Below are 19,810 nucleotides of genomic sequence, written 5' to 3' on the forward strand. Positions count from 1 at the left end.
GTGAACTACTGGCTGGGATTCTTGTTTGATAACCTTAGCATGCACCATCTGCTGTTCTCTCTGGGAGGGTGGGGGCAAATCATTAAGCAAGCAAAGCACACAGACTCCACAACGCAACGGTGCTACTGCTAACTCATACTTTCCATTTCAGAGTAAACAATGCCTCTTGGGGAGATATAATTTGCGGTAATGAGGATTCAATACAACTATACTAAGTACTTGGCCTGACAGTGATTTGGTGTGCCAGATGGATGTGCCTGTAGGTGTGTTCAATAAGCACCTGCCATTAGTAACTCAGACGAGAGGAACCAGACATAATTGCTTTAGATTAACGACAGATCAGCTCATTCTTAAACATGGCAGATTCTCAAAATTGCACTGCAATCAAGATCCAAAGACAGACATGTAGGTGATCTGACATCACCAATCTCTATATACCAAGAAAGTATTGTACTGATCAAAATACACTGAAATCAAACCATGAAATAACTACAGTAATACTGACTACAGTACTAATTAACTACAGTAGCAAGTGACTATCACCAACATTTCTACAGGAAAGATCTAAGAATGCAAGAACACACAATCAAACTGACAGTATTTGTGACAATTGTTAATTGTGCACCTTCTCATGTTTCATACATATTCAGAATGTTAAGAAACAATCTTAGTCTATGTACAACACAAAAACGAAACACTTATTATGGATTAAATCAAAACTCAATGACCTCAGCAAATGCAGCAAATTGCACCTTGCAATCTTAGTTTTGATTTAATCATTGAATGTCTGTCATTTGATGCAAAGGACAAATGAAAGCCATTGTGCGAAAGTCAAGGCTTTGTCTTTATCTCTGGCCTTGATATGTAGCCTACCTTTACCTTCACCACTTGACTATTGTTGCCTTTACAGTAATTTACCATTTATTTTTGCATATTGATTACTGTGGATTTTCATACTTTTATATTGTGTTATTTGAGCATATTATGAAGAGGTTAACCTACAGCATAGTGGTTGCTATGTTATGAAGTAGTTTCATCTTCTGGCCAGGCCAAATGGCTAAGGGCCAAGGGCTCGTATCAGTTGATCATTACCAAAGGAAAAAAAGACATGTCATCTCAGATCGACTGAGTTTATAAAGGCAATGCAGATGTATACAAGGCAAAGTCATTGGTGAGGATTAACAAAGACATGCTTTTGGATGAATAACATACAATTCTTCTAAAGGTTCAACTTTACAGCTGTGTCTGTCCAGTGGGGGGTCAGGGGGGATGGGGTGACACCAGTGAGATTATAGAGAGCAATAGCAATGGCGTCTTTTTGTAGGCACAAACTCCACCATGGCTCATTGGCCAAAGCCTATGGGGGATGAATGTTTTTTTTTTTTTTTTTTTTTTGGATAAACAGCAAAACTAAGGTCTGTGGTAAACACAGCTAACACCACGTTTGTGAACGTTGAAGCATTTACAGTGGGGAAAAAAAGTATTTAGTCAGCCACCAATTGTGCAAGTTCTCCCACTTAAAAAGATGAGAGAGGCCTGTAATTTTCATCATAGGTACACGTCAACTATGACAGACAAATTGAGAAGAAAAAAATCCAGAAAATCACATTGTAGGATTTTTAATGAATTTATTTGCAAATTATGGTGGAAAATAAGTATTTGGTCACCTACAAACAAGCAAGATTTCTGGCTCTCACAGACCTGTAACTTCTTCTTTAAGAGGCTCCTCTGCCCTTCACTCGTTCCTTGTATTAATGGCACCTGTTTGAACTTGTTATCAGTATAAAAGACACCTGTCCACAACCTCAAACAGTCACACTCAAAACTCCACTATGGCCAAGACCAAAGAGCTGTCAAAGGACACCAGAAACAAAAAATTGTAGACCTGCACCAGGCTGGGAATACTGAATCTGCAATAGGTAAGCAGCTTGGTTTGAAGAAATCAACTGTGGGAGCAATTATTAGGAAATGGAAGACATACAAGACCACTGATAATCTCCCTCGATCTGGGGCTCCACGCAAGATCTCACCCCGTGGGGTCAAAATGATCACAAGAACGGTGAGCAAAAATCCCAGAACCACACGGGGGGACCTAGTGAATGACCTGCAGAGAGCTGGGACCAAAGTAACAAAGCCTACCATCAGTAACACACTACGCCGCCAGGGACTCAAATCCTGCAGTGCCAGACGTGTCCCCCTGCTTAAGCCAGTACATGTCCAGGCCCGTCTGAAGTTTGCTAGAGTGCATTTGAATGATCCAGAAGAGGATTGGGAGAATGTCATATGGTCAGATGAAACCAAAATAGAACTTTTTGGTAAAAACTAAACTTGTCGTGTTTGGAGGACAAAGAATGCTGAGTTGCATCCAAAGAACACCATACCTACTGTGAAGCATGGAGGTGGAAACATCATGCGTTGGGGCTGTTTTTCTGCAAAGGGACCAGGACGACTGATCCGTGTAAAAGAAAGAATGAATGAATGGGGCCATGTATCGTGAGATTTTGAGTGAAAACCTCCTTCCATCAGCAAGGGCATTGAAGATGAAACGTGGCTGGGTCTTTCAGCATGACAATGATCCCAAACACACTGCCCGGGCAACGAAGGAGTGGCTTCGTAAGAAGCATTTCAAGGTCCTGGAGTGGCCTAGCCAGTCTCCAGATCTCAACCCCATAGAAAATCTTTGGAGGGAGTTGAAAGTCCGTGTTGCCCAGCGACAGCCCCAAAACATCACTGCTCTAGAGGAGATCTGCATGGAGGAATGGGCCAAAATACCAGCAACAGTGTGTGAAAACCTTGTGAAGACTTACAGAAAACGTTTGACCTGTGTCATTGCCAACAAAGGGAATATAACAAAGTATTGAGAAACTTTTGTTATTGACCAAATACTTATTTTCCACCATAATTTGCAAATAAATTCATAAAAAATCCTACAATGTGATTTTCTGGATTTCTTTTCCTCATTTTGTCTGTCATAGTTGACGTGTACCTATGATGAAAATTACAGGCCTCTCTCATCTTTTTAAGTGGGAGAACTTGCACAATTGGTGGCTGACTAAATACTTTTTTCCCCACTGTATGTAATCAAAACAAGCACTTATTGCACATAAAGGCTTCATAATTCATAAAGGTCATGTTAACTGACTGATATTATCGCATAGAACAAAACATATAAGATCTCCTATGCCTGTGTTAACCTCAGACCTTATATTTATCATTTATCCCAAAACCTAATTCTTTCCCCATTAATTTCCCCCATAGGAATGGCTGAACGAATCAGAGGTAACTCATTTCCCGTTTTTAGGACTACAAACTGGCGAGCTGTAATATTATATAGGCTGTGGGGCTCTACAGGCTTCTGTGTGCTAGGGGGTGTATGTGTGAAACCCTTACCCATGAACCCTAGAACAAGCAAGGGCGAGGGGCAGGCTCTCCATTCTGTGGTCATGCAGGAGAGAAAAGTGGCAGAGAGAGTGACCGAGAGAAGAAAGGCTGGTGCAGAGAGAGTGATTAAGTAGGGAAGCAAGACATCAACCCCTAGCCCCTACAAGGGAGTTGATAGCTGCAAAAGTTTGCAAGAAAAGAGTGATGAGACAGAGGCAGGAGAGAAGTAGAGACCGGGAACAACAGAAACACAGCTTCTTAGAATTAAGCGAGAGACATGATTGATTGAGGGAAGCTCGCTATTTTGACAAACCAAAATAGCTCATGGGGTGTGTCAGAAATATTGTTGCTATTTTCCCGGCGGGACGAAATACTTGGAGTTGTCGTAAAAGGGCTGGCTTTTGATGAATGAATAAGTTGTAGGTGTGGCGAGGGCTTGACCACTCAATAGCTAATTTGTGGTGGCTTCAAGTCATGCACAGTCTTTGACGTTGTGTGTTGTCATGAACTCTAATTCAGTGGGAGGGCATGAATGTTCGTCTTAGTCCATTGTGATTTGTGGAGTACAGTTTTTTTTTTAAAACCAACAGTGACCTTATAGGCCCTAATGGCAATCGCAAAAATGTATCTAGTTTTTTTTCTAAATATGATGGAAATGTATGCAGTCTACATTGTAAGTAGGTAATTGGCTTCAATATGGAATCTTTATCTTACACAGCACTTTCGTAAGCAGAAAATACCTTATATAGGCTACATTAGGCTAAATTGCATTGCATCATGTGCGAGCCATGCATGGACATGCCAAATGTTCAATAAGCAAGATTACATTTGCAGTTAGGTTGATATAGCATTACGAACGATAATAATTTACATAAGCTTGGTTTTTAATAAAATGAAATTAAAATAAGCAGACTATTTTTTATATAAACAACTTCAATGTTTCTAGGTAGGATCAACTCACATGGTGTTGTAAATCACATATCTTGTTCCATGGGCATACGGGCAATTTAGGCTAGGCAATGTGCCACCACTGACAAAGTTACTACCATAAACAACTGAAACTTGCCAAATCTGTTAGTAGCAGAAAATAATTAGCCGACTGCTGCAGCTGGACCAAAACAATCAAAATTAACACTTGAGTTTGATAATACCAAGCCCTTACGCTCAGTCGAAAGTAGTGGCCTTTAAAATGCCAGTAGAGCACAGGGGTGGAGGCTCAATGTCACAGAGAGCATATGCCAGGTCAAAAAGAAAAATACAGAGGATCAGAGTGTTTTCAACTCCTAGAGATTATGCAGGTTTGTCGATGTGTGTTTGGTGGTGCATTCAAACCCACATATTGCGTCAATCAGGCAGTGAAACAGATCAAGTGTATTATTAGTTGGGTAATCTATAGAAGAAGCGAGGGGATCAGAGATCAGAGGAGCTATTCCAATACTTGGTCAATCAGTGTAAGCCTCATTATTGCTCAGAAACAGCTGGTGCTTTCACAATAATTGTTTCCACTGTATTTCCACAACTCCTCACAAAATAATACAATATAAAAGGCATATGTGCAGTATAGTAAGAGAAATAAACCTCTACAAGTCTGACATGAGCATGCAGTGTGTACGTCGTGTTTCCCAGTCTTTAAAGTGGATTAAGTGATGCATGTTATGGCATTTCAAAGAAAAAACTCAGTCTCCGGAAAGAAAAAAAGAGAGAAATTAGGATCTGCAATCCCACCGCCAGGCGCCAACACACCACACATTTGTCCTCAACATTTAGCCCGACTCACAGAGTTAACAAGTGAACCCCTGGCAATACATTCCAGAGGAGAAGGTTAGGAGAGATAACACTAGATGGGAGAATGCACCCTGAATGGGTTTTCTGAACAGATCTACCAGTAAGAACATGGATGATCAGTATGCTACTATAGCTACGTTTACACAGGCAGCCCAATTCTAATTCTATTGGCAAAGGAGCTAATCTGATTGGTCAAAAGACCAATTAGTGGAAAAATATCAGAATTATAGGCTGCCTATCTGAAACTATATATTTGTTATTCATTATCTCCAATTCATTATCTCCATCTTATGTCAATGGCTATTTAGAAGCTAGGTATTACTTGAAGAGCCTATCAATTTATCTATTTTAGCTCTCATTTTGACTAACTTAGTGACAGGCTGGGCTCCTTACTACAATAACCCATATGGAGCTGCTGTGAAGAGGACAATTTGACAGATTGCATTGGCTAAAATGACATTGCACCCATCCACAGTAGTGGCAGGTGTTTTCAGTGCTGGTTAGTAGTGGCTACTCTGCATCACATGGGTTAGTGCTATACATCGGTGATGGATGGAGATGAGCTATCCTTTGTAATCCTTATATCATACAGTACATACACTGAGTGTACAAAACATTAGGAACTCTTTCCATGACAAGGTGAATACAGGTGAAAGCTATGATCCCTTATTGATGTCACCTGAGACAATTGAGACATGGATTCTGTATGTGTGCCATTCAGAGGGTGAATGTTCAAGACAAAAGATTGAAGTGCCTTTGAACAGGGTATGCCAGGCGCACCGGTTTGAGTGTGTGAAGAACTGCAATGCTGCTGGGTTTTTCATGCTCAACAGTTTCCCGTGTGCATCAAGAATGGTCCACCACCCAAAGGACATCCAGCCAACTTGACACAACTGTGGGAAGCATTGGAGTCAACATGGGCCAGCATCCCTGTGGAACACTTGACACCTTGTAGAGTCCATGCCCCGACGAATTGAGGCTTTTCTGAGGGCAAAAGGGGATGCAACTCAATATTAGGAAGGTGTTCCTAATGTTTTGTACTCTCAGTGTATATTCAATAAGGATTCAATCTATTTTGATGGGGACTACTCAGTATTATGATAAAACTTAACTGAGGTAGAGAGGTCATGTCATTGGCTAACATTATTGGTAGAGATATAAAGGAGTACTCACTCTGCATGGGGGAAAAGAAGACCTCTGACATGGGAGCATTCTTGGTCCATTTGTACTGAGGGATGGGTTTGCCCGAGCTGGACTTACAGCTCAGTGTCACGTTGCCGTTCAACACAGATGACCCAGTCATCGTGCACACAGGAGGCGAGGGAGGGACTCAGAGAGTAAGAGAGAACACACAGTTAGAAACAGAAGAGCTATGAGAGAAACAAATAAAATGATTTGTTCTACTACAATTGTTCCCCAATTGACCTCCTGAAGTATCGTATTAATCCATTTCAATTGAACAGGGTACTGTATTTCCAAGAATGCTGGCCACACTGCACAAGGTAAAGGAAATGTGCCAACACTCACTCTGTTGAAGCTGTAGGAAAATATTATAGAGACAGCCCAGTGCATATGTACAAACTGCAGTATAGTTTACACTTTTGTGATTCCATCTCTGAGGGTTGGCCCCAAAAAAAAAGTATTTTTGAAAAGTGCCAGAATCAAGGCGTCCGGTCCGGTTGGTACCTTTGACATTAAGGCGCATTTCTCCAGAGAGTCCGGGGGCTCCAGGGATGATGACATTGCAGAGGTATCGTCCTGAGTCTGACTCCTGGGTGTTGTTGATGTAGATGGAGAGATTGGCCGAGGGCATGGACAGGCTGAACCCAACACGCTTCCTGAACTCATGACTACCTATCCCTGGCTCACCGTTACTGTAGGAGATTACCTGCACAGACAGACAGGGGAAATACTTTACAATAGGGAACGCAACGGTAGATTGTGTTCCCTATTGCAATTCAGGAACCAAATGTACTGTCAGCAATGATATGATTTTACCCGGATGAGCACTCTATTCCATAGAAGCCTTCAAGTAGCGCCGGTCTACTGTATCTAAACTCTACATATTGTTAGCCTTTTTCAAGCCAACATTTGTGTTGCTTGTCAAGGAGAGAGACTAGCATTTTTGCAACACTGCACGAGAGGATTTGTTGTAATGAAAACCAATGCAAGTAACTACAGAAATACCGGTTCTCCAAATATACAATACTGATATTGAGCTGAAATACGATTTTCGGTGCTATCTATAGACAGTTTACATAGCCACACAAATGTACCATATAACAGAAGTCAAAGTCCTTCATAAAGATAATCCTGATATGTATGTGCAGATGGTGGAGTTTGAATTCTTTGACTGATTTTCTGTTAGAGATAAGCTCACAGGCCATGCATGGCCAGTGAAACTACTGAGATTATCGTAATCACAGAAGAAGCCACGCACACACACATCCAGAGGTTTTTATAAACATACAGGACATACATGCAACACACCCACACCGTTAGTGACATATGGTTACCACCACAGGAGGTTGGTGGCGCCTTAATTGGGGAGGACGGGCTCGTGGTAATGGCTGGAACACATGGTTTGATGCCAGTCCATTGGCTCCGTTCCAGACTTTATTATGGAGCCGTTCTCCCCTCAGCAGAGCTCCACTGGTTACCACATATTTTGTCTGTATCTATAAAACTAAAAGAGCCATCAGGATGGTTGTTGAGAATAATCCTAATACACAGTCTCACAAAACTACATGCTTAGGCTAAACTCTAAAGGTGGAGATAAACTAACCTCGTCCCCAGACTCAAATTTCTGGCACATAGAGCCTGGTAACACTGTGCCACAAAGTGGGACTTGAAAGGGGTGTGGTTAAAATCGAGGCGGGTAGATAGGACTATAAAATAGCCTTTTCAAAATTAATGTTCTATCACATTGACCATATTATTTTTGGGAAGCCCAATTGATTCGGAGTTTGGGCATATAACGTTTATATGTGAAAACTATTTCTAAGATGCGTACTTTCAGATTTTTCGATTGTTTAAATCACTTAAGCTGCTCGCGCTTTGAATTCCACAACGTAGGGGGAGGTTCTATGGGTTCTGCTAGATGGTGATGGACTGAGGTGCTGTGAAACCAGACGGTTCGACAGAGAAAGAGCCGGCTGGTGGACGAGATTAGAGGCAAACCAACCAACTCTGAACTATTAATCTTCTTTATTAAAAAATGTTTTATGTTGTGTGAAAACTCAAATTTAATCACAAAATAAAAATATTAATCTTCTGACAGCTTTCAACTATGTAGTCTACAACCAGTGCATTGTTCCGTGTTGAGCTGTTCAGCTTGACATATTCTAGTATGTGAAGTGAAGTAGCTTCTTTTGTTGTCTGTAATGTGTATAACAGTTGCTCTATGTATGTACAGTGCCTATAGAAAGTCTACACCCACTTGAGCTTTTTTCACATTTTGCTGCCTTAAAATGAAATTTATAAAGTAAATGAAATTGCTTATTATTATTTTTTATTTTTTTTGATCTACACAACCTACTCCACGTTTTCAAAGTGAAAGAAAGTTATAGAACATTCAAGAAAAAAAAAAAAAAAAAAAACCTGAAACATCATCATTGGATAAGGCTCCACTCCCCTGGTGGAAGCACCTTTGGCAGCCATTACAGCTGTGAATCATTTTCAGTCCCGTGTAGCTCAGTTGGTAGAGCATGCCGTTTTGCAACGCCAGGGTTGTGGGTTTGATTCCCACGGGGGGCCAGTATGAAAATGTATGCACTCAATAACTGTAAGTCGCTCTGGATAAGAGTGTCTGCTAAATGACTAAAATGTAAAATGTAACTAAGACTCTACCAACTTTGCACAACTCTTAGGGCAAAATATATCCATTGTTTTAGTCAAAATTGCTCAGGCTCAGTACATTTGGTTGGGGATCATTGATAGACAGTGATATTTCAACCTTGTCTCTGGGTTTAAGCAGATTTAAGTCAGGACTGAGACTAGACCACCCAGGAAAACTCAACATCTCTTGGCAAGTCATTCTGTTGTGTCTTTGGCATAAACATTTGTGTCATTGTCTCGCTGAAAAACAAAAAACTATCCCATGGTTAGGTTTTCAGAAGACTGAGGTGGGTTTTCCTTTAACTCTTTACCTGGGCTTTGCTCCTTTCATATTTATTTTGATCCTGACAAACTCTCCAGTCCCTGCCGATGACAAGCATACCCATAACATGATGCTGCCACCACAATAGTTGAAAATAGTGAAACCCTCTCTATGTGTTGTGTTGTATTGTATTTGACCCAACCCTGTAGTTTTTAATTTAGGCCAAAAAGTAAATGTATTTGCCGTGTTGTCTTGCAGTATTACTTAACAGCCTTGTTGCAAAAATAATGGATGATTTGGAGTGGATTTTTTAACACAGGTTTCTTTCTTTTCACTTTGTATTGTGGTGGCAGCATCATGTTATGAGTATGCTTGTCACCGGCAGAGACAAGGTTTATAATATAAGTTATATATTATATCACTGTCCATCAATGATCCAACCAAATTTACTGAGCCATTTTGACTAAAACAATGGATATGTCACCCTAAGAGTTGTGCAAATTTAGTAGAATCTTAATGGAAATGATTCACAGATGTACAGTGAGGGAAAAAAGTATTTGATCCCCTGCTGATTTTGTACGTTTGCCCACTGACAAAGAAATGATCAGTCTATAATTTTTATGGTAGGTTTATTTGAACAGTGAGAGACAGAATAATAACAAAAATATCCAGAAAAACGCATGTACATTTAAAAAAAAAATGATTTGGATTTTAATGAGGGAAATAAGGATTTGACCCCGCTGCAAAACATGACTTAGTACTTGGTGGCAAAACCCTTGTAGCTGGCCACCAGGTTTGCACACATCTCAAGAGGGATTTTGTCCCACTCCTCTTTGCAGATCTTCTCCAAGTCATTAAGGTTTCGAGGCTGACGTTTGGCAACTCGAACCCTCAGCTCCCTCCACAGATTTTCTATGGGATTAAGGTCTGGAGACTGGCTAGGCCACTCCAGGACCTTAATGTGCTTCTTCTTGAGCCACTCCTTTGTTGCCTTGGCCGTGTGTTTTGGGTAATTGTCATGCTGGAATACCCATCCACGACCCATTTTCAATTCCCTGGCTGAGGGAAGGAGGTTCTCACCCAAGATTTGACGGTACATGGCCCGTCCATCGTCCCTTTGATGCAGTGAAGTTGTCCTGTCCCCTTAGCAGAAAAACACCCCCAAAGCATAATGTTTCCACCTCCATGTTTGACGGTGGGGATGGTGTTCTTGGGGTCATAGGCAGCATTCCTCCTCCTCCAAACACGGCGAGTTGAGTTGATGCCAAAGAGCTCAATTTTGGTCTCATCTGACCACAACACTTTCACCCAGTTCTCCTCTGAATCATTCAGATGTTCATTGGCAAACTTCAGACGGGCATGTATATGTGCTTTCTTGAGCAGGGGGACCTTGCGGGCGCTGCAGGATTTCAGTCCTGTGACTATGGTCACAGCTGCCTTGAGATCATTGACCAGATCCTCCCGTGTAGTTCTGGGCTGATTCCTCACCGTTCTCATTATCATTGCAACTCCACGAGGTGAGGATTTGCATGGAGCCCCAGGCCGAGGGAGATTGACAGTTATTTTGTGTTTCTTCCATTTGCGAATAATTGCACCAACTGTTGTCACCTTCTCACCAAGCTGCTTGGCAATGGTCTTGTAGCCCATTCCAGCCTTGTGTAGGTCTACAATCTTGTCCCTGACATCCTTGGAGAGCTCTTTGGTCTTGGCCATGGTGGAGAGTTTGGAATCTGATTGATTGCTTCTGTGGACAGGTGTCTTTTATACAGGTGGTAACAAACTGAGATTAATAGCACTCCCTTTAAGAGTGTGCTCCTAATCTCAGCTCGTTACCTGTATAAAAGACACCTGGGAGCCAGACATCTTTCTGATTGAGAGGGGGTCAAATACTTATTTCCCTCATTAAAATGCATATCAATTTATAACATTTTTGACGTGTTTTTCTGGATTTTTTTGTTGTTATTCTGTCTCTCACTGTTAAAATAAACCTACCATTAAAATTATAGACTGATCATTTCTTTGTCAGTGGGCAAACGTACAAAATCAGCAGGGGATCAAATACTTTTCCCCCTCACTGTAATGGCTGCCAAAGGTGCTTCCACCAAGTATTAACTCAGGGTGGTGGAGACTTATCCAATTATGATATTTCAGTGGGGTTTTTTCTTAATTTGAAAAATTTTCTATAACTTTCTTTCACTTTGAAAATGTGGAGTATGTTGTCTGGATGTATAGGAAAGACATCTAATTGAATCCCTTTTTAGATTTTAGAAGGTAGCAAAATGTGAAAAAAGTTCAAGGGGGTGTATACTTTCTATAGGCACTGTACCTGCCATTAAGATTAAGATGACTTTCTAGTCCTCCAAAAGACAAGACATACAGGTTTTGGAGCGGTGCAGGGGGCTACCACACTGGGCACCTGTTGTCGTAGGGGGTTAAATGCCTTGCTCAAGGGCACAACGGCAGGCAATTGCTTCCAGGATTTGATACCAGCAACTCTCTGGTTGCTAGCTCACTTCCCGCCAGCTTTTTCCAGTCGGACAACCTTCCGGTTGCTGGCTCGCATCTCTAACCACTAGGCTACCTGCCGCATGGCTGAATAGCTAAAATGCCTGTGAGATGTGGCCAGATCTGGGATTACTAGAAGGAGATTGGATTAATGAGAATGGGAGGTTGGTCCTGTACTTCGGAGAACAAACTAAAACCCGAACCACTCCCAGCCCTGAAATAATCAAACAGCTTCTTCAACAGTTCATCAACAGTTTCTTCAACATTAGTCTGTTCCTTCAGACCACACACCAACTAATCACCAACTAGAGGGACATAACACTTCAGGGAAAAGTTCATGAGAAAAGATCCAGCAACAGTCGTTTCTGTGGAAACCATGCATGATGTCTGAGGAAGAGGAGATGGCTTACATACCTGCTTGGAGTCGTTGGCCATGAAGTTCCAGATGACGCTGTTCCTGCCGATATCAGATGTGGGGCTGTACCAGGCCTGCAGGACCACCATCTGACCCTTCACCACCTCCATCTCTCTCCTGGGCATCTCCACCCGCTGGGAGTCACCTGGACACAGCAAACACAGAGATACAGTCACTAAAACTCACCTGATACAGCACCAATGCACAGCCGGTTCCAATACACTCCCTACCCCTAACCCCTTCACGCTAACCCTTCAGTGTTTGCCGATGTGAAGGCTCTGGATAGGTATAAGCGATTTAGTGGTGAAGCTTCCACCATATTGCTTCCACAGACCTGCCAACATTGAAGGGTTATAGGAAGGGGTAGGGAGCGAATTGCAGTCAACAAAACTCTTCCAATCTAGTCAGTTCAGTTTTATATACAAGTATGATGTCAATTGCCACTAGGGCTGTGACGGTCATGGAATTTTGGATGACGGTTATTGTCAGCCAAATAACTGTGGTCACTGTACTAACAGTTCGAAAAAAGAATCTCCTCCGCTCCTGACTGCAGGTGCTACTGCTGCAGGGAGGGGGGCGTTGCCTAGACAACTGGTGACTCGATTGCTATAACACTTTGCTTGTTTTCAGCAAGGAGCAACAAAGTTTCATCACGTTGTATGCCTGGCCGTCTCGTCTTCAGTCAGCTGTTCATTCCACAATAAAAATACATTTTATTTTCATGATGGTCTTCATCGGGTAATTATGCCAGTCCTACTTGTCACAGCATGCTTCACATGAAAGTCAAGAGGTCAGGAGCAAAAACCACAGTTAGGTCTTCCTTGACATCTGCATAGCCCTCTCTTGCAATCTGTTTGTATTCACCCATCATAATTCAACACTGCTACTGGTAATCACCCTAACACTACAAACACTGGCCAGACGTAAACCTGCAAAGCCCAGATGAGATCAATGGAAGGGGAAAATGGAGCGCATTAGAAAAAAGTAGAATAATGACAGTACCTTGATTAATAGCGGATAAAGATCTGTCATCCCCTACAGCTGATTGAGAGGGCTTTTACGTAACCTAGGCAACATTCAGCTGGACTCGGCTCCACAAAGGTTCTGACAGACCAAAATGGAGATGACAGATCTCACAAATCAATAATTTACCCACATTTGGGATGTTGTACTTGGTTACCAGAGTTCTGTTTGTTCCTACTGTATGTGTAGTCAGACAACCCTGAATTGTTTGCAGTAAACTTGAACTGTAACATAGTTATATTGACTTTTCAGAAAAAAATACATTCATAAGCTTACCTCGAGCGTTTGAGCCATTTGGGATATCCCAAAAAACATAAGCTAAAGTCAAACATTTGAGTTGATTGAACTTTCTAAAGAGACATTTGCTAATGTCAAGCATTAGACATTATTGGAATATCTGGATATGCATAAAATAATCTCAAGCATTTAGTTGATTGAACTGTCTAGTTCACATTTAATGACCAGGTCTAGCCCATATCTCCTACAAAATATCAAGACTATATGCCAAGAGATAACCCATATAACTACACTTCATAAAGACATAAGGCAGAGCAATAAAACCTAAAGTATCATCCAGCAGCCTAAAACCAAAGCATTGAAAAGAGGTAGAGGAAGAAGAGGCAGGTGATAAAATAAAGGTGGAAAGGAGAAGTAGAGGAGCATGGAGAGTTGGAATGAGAAAGATCGGATGATGAGAATTGAATGAATGGAATGAGAGAGATAAGAGAAGGAGAAAAAAAAGAGGAGAGAGATTGAACTAGAGTATGGTGGTGGGCAGGCTCACTCACAGGGTGCCGGCCAGTCTGCTGAGCTGGTCAGCTGAAGATGGATCATCTGATCCCAGCAATCGTAGTCCTCGCCCTCTGCCAGCTTGGCGCTAGGTCCCACGCACACACCCAGAATAACTCCGCTCCACACACACAACCCCCTCAGCGTGACGAAGGTCTCAAATCCCTAGTCCGCAAAAACACTAACCCTATAAGGTGAGGGTCTTAACCCCCAGTCCCCATAAACGCAAATGCAAACACACACACACACACACACTCAGCAAGACGGTCAAATCCGTACACACACATACATCTAGCTAGGCTAGGGGCTGCTCAACAGCTGCAGTGTGACTGCACACCGGTTACTTTCTTTCTGGAATTAAAGTGTATTCAGCTGGGCGAATTAGAGCGAGAACGAGAGAGTGACAGAGAGAGAGCGCAACTGGGCATCTGTCTGGCGTCAGGGCTGGCATGTTGTTCTGGGCTTATAATTGCAGTGACTCTATGCTTTCTTATTGCCCCTGGTATCATGTGACCCCATTGCTATGGTGTCCCTTCTTTAATTCCTGCAGTGAAGCTCCTATTGACTAATCCCTAAACAATCCCTGGCTCAATCCTTCAACCCTGACTCTGACTCTTGCTTCACGTGACCCAAGTACAGCAGCTCGGCTGGACACAGTTGAGGTAGGCTAACACATGGTTACTTTGACAATTGTCTACGCTGCTAGCTGTTGCTATGACTGGATTCTCATTCTCATATTTGCAGCTTTGGTTATATTCAAATCACTTCTGTTTTCTCATCTCAGACAAGTCTCTTCACCTGCATAGGTTTTCTAAACATATACACTGCTCAAAAAAATAAAGGGAACACTAAAATAACACATCCTAGATCTGAATGAATGAAATAATCTTATTAAATACTTTTTTTCTTACATAGTTGAATGTGCTGACAACAAAATCTGGCGAGCACATGGAGGGCTGTGCGGCCCCCCAAAGAAATGCCACCCCACACCATGACTGACCCACTGCCAAACTGGTCATACTGGAGGATGTTGCAGGCAGCAGAACGTTCTCCACGGCGTCTCCAGACTCTGTCACGTCTGTCACATGTGCTCAGTGTGAACCTGCTTTCATCTGTGAAGAGCACAGGGCGCCAGTGGCGAATTTGCCAATCTTGGTGTTCTCTGGCAAATGCCAAACGTCCTGCACGGTGTTGGGCTGTAAGCACAACCCCCACCTGTGGACGTCGGGCCCTCATACCACCCTCATGGAGTCTGTTTCTGACCGTTTGAGCAGACACATGCACATTTGTGGCCTGCTGGAGGTCATTTTGCAGGGCTCTGGCAGTGCTCCTCCTGCTCCTCCTTGCACAAAGCCGGAGGTAGCAGTCCTGCTGCTGGGTTGTTGCCCTCCTACGGCCTCCTCCACGTCTCCTGATGTACTGGCCTGTATCCTGGTAGCGCCTCCATGCTCTGGACACCGCTGACAGACACAGCAAACCTTCTTGCCACAGCTCGCATTGATGTGCCATCCTGGATGAGCTGCACTACCTGAGCCACTTGTGTGGGTTGTAGACTCCGTCTCATGCTACCACTAGAGTGAAAGCACCGCCAGCATTCAAAAGTGACCAAAACATCAGCCAGGAAGCATAGGAACTGAGAAGTAGTCTGTGGTCACCACCTGCAAAACCAGTCCTTTATTGGGGGTGTCTTGCTAATTGCCTATAATTTCCACCTGTTGTCTATTCCATTTGCACAACAGCATGTGAAATGTATTGTCAATCAGTGTTGCTTCCTAAGTGGACAGTTTGATTTCACAGAAGTGTGATTGACTTGGAGTTACATTGTGTTGTTTAAGTGTACTAACAGAAACGGATAGGCCTAAATACAACTACTTGATTAATGTCCTGAACTTGCATTGAACTTACAAGTTTATTAGAGATTGTTGTTCCACAGAAATTCCAAAGGCAAATGAGAACCAATGCGCCAATGGAGAATGCAACGTCCATTCTTTCGCCAATTAAAGTCCAACTTGCAAAAACATTAATCACAGCTGATGCAGTCAGACTGACTGAAGTAAGTGGATGATCCATGAGTTTAATGCATCATCATTGTATCAGCCATTGTGTTATTCCACAAAATAATAAACCTTGGATTGTTTTTTCTGATTTTGCTTGCACTTTGTCTCTCTAATCCTGTTAGGGATAAAAACTCATTTTTCTGCTTGAGATGGAGGATTTAAAGGTGAGGGGGGTGGGCTGTTCCATTAGTGGGAAGTCATCTTTACTGAGAAATGATGAGTGTGTTCGAAAAGAGCAGTGCCACACTTTTATCTAGAACCTAAAAGGGTTCTTCGGCTGTCCCCATAGGAGAACCCTTTTAAGAGCCCTTTTTGGTTCCATGTAGAACCCTTTTGCATTCTAGGTAGAACAATTTCCCCAGGGGACTCTACATGGAACCCCCCAAAAAATTCTAAGAGTATATAGGAATATGAGGAATATATAACTGTTCTTCCTCCTATGGGAAAATAGATGTAGGATGTGATTAGATTATGATGGATTGTGTCACTATGGAAAAAGTAATTTAGAGTGATATTTTATGACCCTGAATTTTTATCATCATAGTCTACATACCTATTGGAACAATTCTATACAACTATGTGCAGCTAAGTCTAAGCCCTATAGACTTTTGGGGGATAATAATAATAATAATAATAATAATAATACAAGCCTCTGCCTCTAACCCTAGGAAGCTCTTTGCCACCTTCTCCTCCCTGCTGAATCCTCCGCCTCCTCCCCCTCCCTCCTCCCTCTCTGTGGATGACTTCGTCAACCATTTTGAAAAGAAGGTTGATGACATCCGATCCTCATTTATTAAGTCAAATGACACCGCTGGTCCTGCTCACACTGCCCTACCCTATGCTTTGACTTCTTTCTCCCCTCTCTCTCCAGATGAAATCTTGCGACTTGTGACGGCCGGCCGCCCAACAACCTGCCCGCTTGACCCTATCCCCTCCTCTCTTCTCCAGACCATTTCCGGAGACCTTCTCCCTTACCTCACCTCGCTCATCAACTCATCCTTGACCGCTGGTCATGTCCCTTCCGTCTTCAAGAGAGCGAGAGTTGCACCCCTCCTCAAAAACCCTACACTCGATCCCTCCGGTGTCAACAACTACAGATCAGTATCCCTTCTTTCTTTTCTCTCCAAAACTCTTGAGCGTGCCGTCTCTAGCCAACTCTCCTGCTATCTCTCTCAGAATGACCTTCTTGATCCAAACCAGTCAGGTTTCAAGACTGGTCATTCAACTGAGACTGCTCTTCTCTGTGTCACGGAGGCTCTCCGCACTGGTAAAGCTAACTCTCTCTTCTCTGCTCTTATCCTTCTAGACCTATCCGCTGCCTTTGATACTGTGAACCATCAGATCCTCCTCTCCACCCTCTCCGAGTTGGGCATCTCCGGCGCTGCTCACTCTTGGATTGCGTCCTACCTGACAGGTCGCTCCTACCAGGTGGCGTGGCGAGAATCTGTCTCCGCACCATGTGCTCTCACCACTGGTGTCCCACAGGGCTCAGTTCTAGGCCCTCTCCTATTCTCTCTATACACCAAGTCACTTGGCTCTGTTATATCCTCACATGGTCTCTCCTATCATTGCTACGCAGACGACACACAATTTATTTTCTCCTTTCCCCCTTCTGATAACCAGGTGGCGAATCGCATCTCTGCATGTCTGGCAGACATATCAGTGTGGATGTCGGATCACCACCTCAAGCTGAACCCCGGCAAGACGGAGCTGCTCTTCCTCCCGGGGAAGGACTGCCCTCCCCATGATCTCGCCGTCACGGTTGACAACTCCATTGTGTCCTCCTCCCAGAGAACCTTGGCGTGACCCTGGACGACACCCTGTTGTTCTCCGCTAACATCAAAGCGGTGACCCGATCCTGCAGGTTCATGCTCTAAAACATTCGCAGAGTACGACCCTACCTTACACAGAAAGCGGCACAGGTCCTAATCCAGGCACTTGTCATCTCCCGTCCGGATTACTGCAACTCGCTGTTGGCTGGGCTCCCTGCCTGTGCCATCAAACCCCTACAACTTATCCAGAACGCTGCAGCCCGTCTGGTGTTCAACCTTCCCAAGTTCTCTCATGTCACCCCGCTCCTCCGCACACTCCACTGGCTTCCGGTTGAGGCTCGCATCTACTACAAGACCATGGTGCTTGCCTACAGAGCTGTGAGGGGAACGGCACCTCCTTACTTTCAGGCTCTGATCAGACCCTACACCCAAACGAGGGCACTACGTTCATCCACTTTTGACCTGCTAGCTCCCCTACCTCTACGGAAGCACAGTTCCCGCTCAGCCCAGTCAAAGCTATTCGCTGCTCTGGCACCCCAATGGTGGAACAAGCTCCCTCACGACGATAGGACAGCGGAGTCCCTGACCACCTTCCGGAGACACTTGAAACCCTACCTCTTTAAGGAATACCTGGAATAGTATAAAGTAATCCTTCTTCCCCCACCCCCACAAAAAACTAAAATAAAAAATTGGTTGTCCCGCTGGCTATCATAAGTTGAATGCACCAATTTGTAAGTCGCTCTGGATAAGAGCGTCTGCTAAATTATGTAAATGTATCCTAATGCGAATGAGTATTGGACTGTGTTGTAGATTAGAATGATGATGAATGGGAATGGTTATTTTAAATGACACACCTTAATGCACGATAATGCTCTATATTCCCTTGACTATTCTTACCGCTTCTTCTTGGTCTAGGTTTATCCTCTGAACTGTGTCATTCAAATTGTTTATTAAATGAAGGAAAATCTTCCCTAATTACCGGCTCTGTCTCCACTCTCGATCTGGGTTGTATGTTGCTGCAGACAGATGAGACACACTGGAAGGTGTGGATATGGATATCATCATGTATCTACATCAATCAACAGATCAACCCTTGAAAAGCTGTCACTGCAGAACAGAATGTAGGCAGGGCATAACTGTCAACTGGCTGGTTTAATAACTACCATGTTATTACATTAACAATGTGGGTATGTAAAAAAAAAAAAAATAACAAAAATAATAATAGATTAATTGCCTATGAAATACAACTAGACTCATCTGTTCCCCAAAAATGTATGACAGACAGGCATTAGTATGGTGGGCCTTTTTGGAGAGTTCTAAAATCTATGGAAAAAATATCTCAGCAAATACTGTAATGGTCATGCCAAACTGGTGGCCTGATCCATCAGGATGGTCAAACAAGGCTACCAAGCTGGTGCTGAAACAAGAGCACACTGAGAACATGTCAGTTACCATGAGCAGCCAAGAGGGGGCAGCAAATCTTCATGAGAATCACCAACTAAGTAACAGACTAGAATCACATGGATGTAGTGGAGTAATTTGATATCAGTGGCCAATGTTTAGTAGCCTGATGACTCATACTGAATTTAATTCCACTGCTCTACCTATCGCCAGACTGCCATCATAGAAGTCATTTTCTGCTGTCAAAGTGAGGGGAGTTGTACAAAACAAGTCATCAGCGATTGGATTGTCTCTAACCAATTAGAGTATCAAAGCCAATGACTACTTCCCAAATGCAGCTCTACCCATGTGTGTTCAGGGTCTGGCCCAACCCATCTGTTTCAGGGACCAAATAAAACGGTTTGAATATGTTTGCGTTGAAGAAGTTGTCGGGGAGGAGATCAAATCCAGACTCATGGTGGAGAAGAAATGTTAGTGGGCGTGGCGTTTGGCCGGAGCCATGTGGATGGGTAGCCAGGCAAAATGTTTAGTGCCTCCATCTTTAGATGATCAATAACCCATAATAATCCTTGATAGTAATTCA

The 19,810-nt window shown here is 43.1% G+C and overlaps 1 protein-coding gene across 1 annotated transcript in view; it reads right to left on the reverse strand.

The window, feature by feature from the left end:
* Window positions 1-19,810, reverse strand: part of LOC311105498 (endothelial cell-selective adhesion molecule-like) — a 76,941-nt gene that overhangs the window by 3,168 nt on the left and 53,963 nt on the right. The window contains exons 2-4 of the mRNA XM_084147667.1: window positions 12,185-12,330; window positions 6,853-7,054; window positions 6,340-6,495 (exon numbers count right to left, since the gene is read on the reverse strand). Of these exons, the coding sequence (XP_084003793.1) occupies window positions 6,340-6,495; window positions 6,853-7,054; window positions 12,185-12,330 (504 nt within the window). The remainder of the gene's footprint in view (window positions 1-6,339; window positions 6,496-6,852; window positions 7,055-12,184; window positions 12,331-19,810) is intronic.

This window comes from Coregonus lavaretus (assembly GCF_964263955.1).
Source record: "Coregonus lavaretus genome assembly, chromosome: 30".
Taxonomy (NCBI): Eukaryota; Metazoa; Chordata; class Actinopteri; order Salmoniformes; family Salmonidae; genus Coregonus; species Coregonus lavaretus.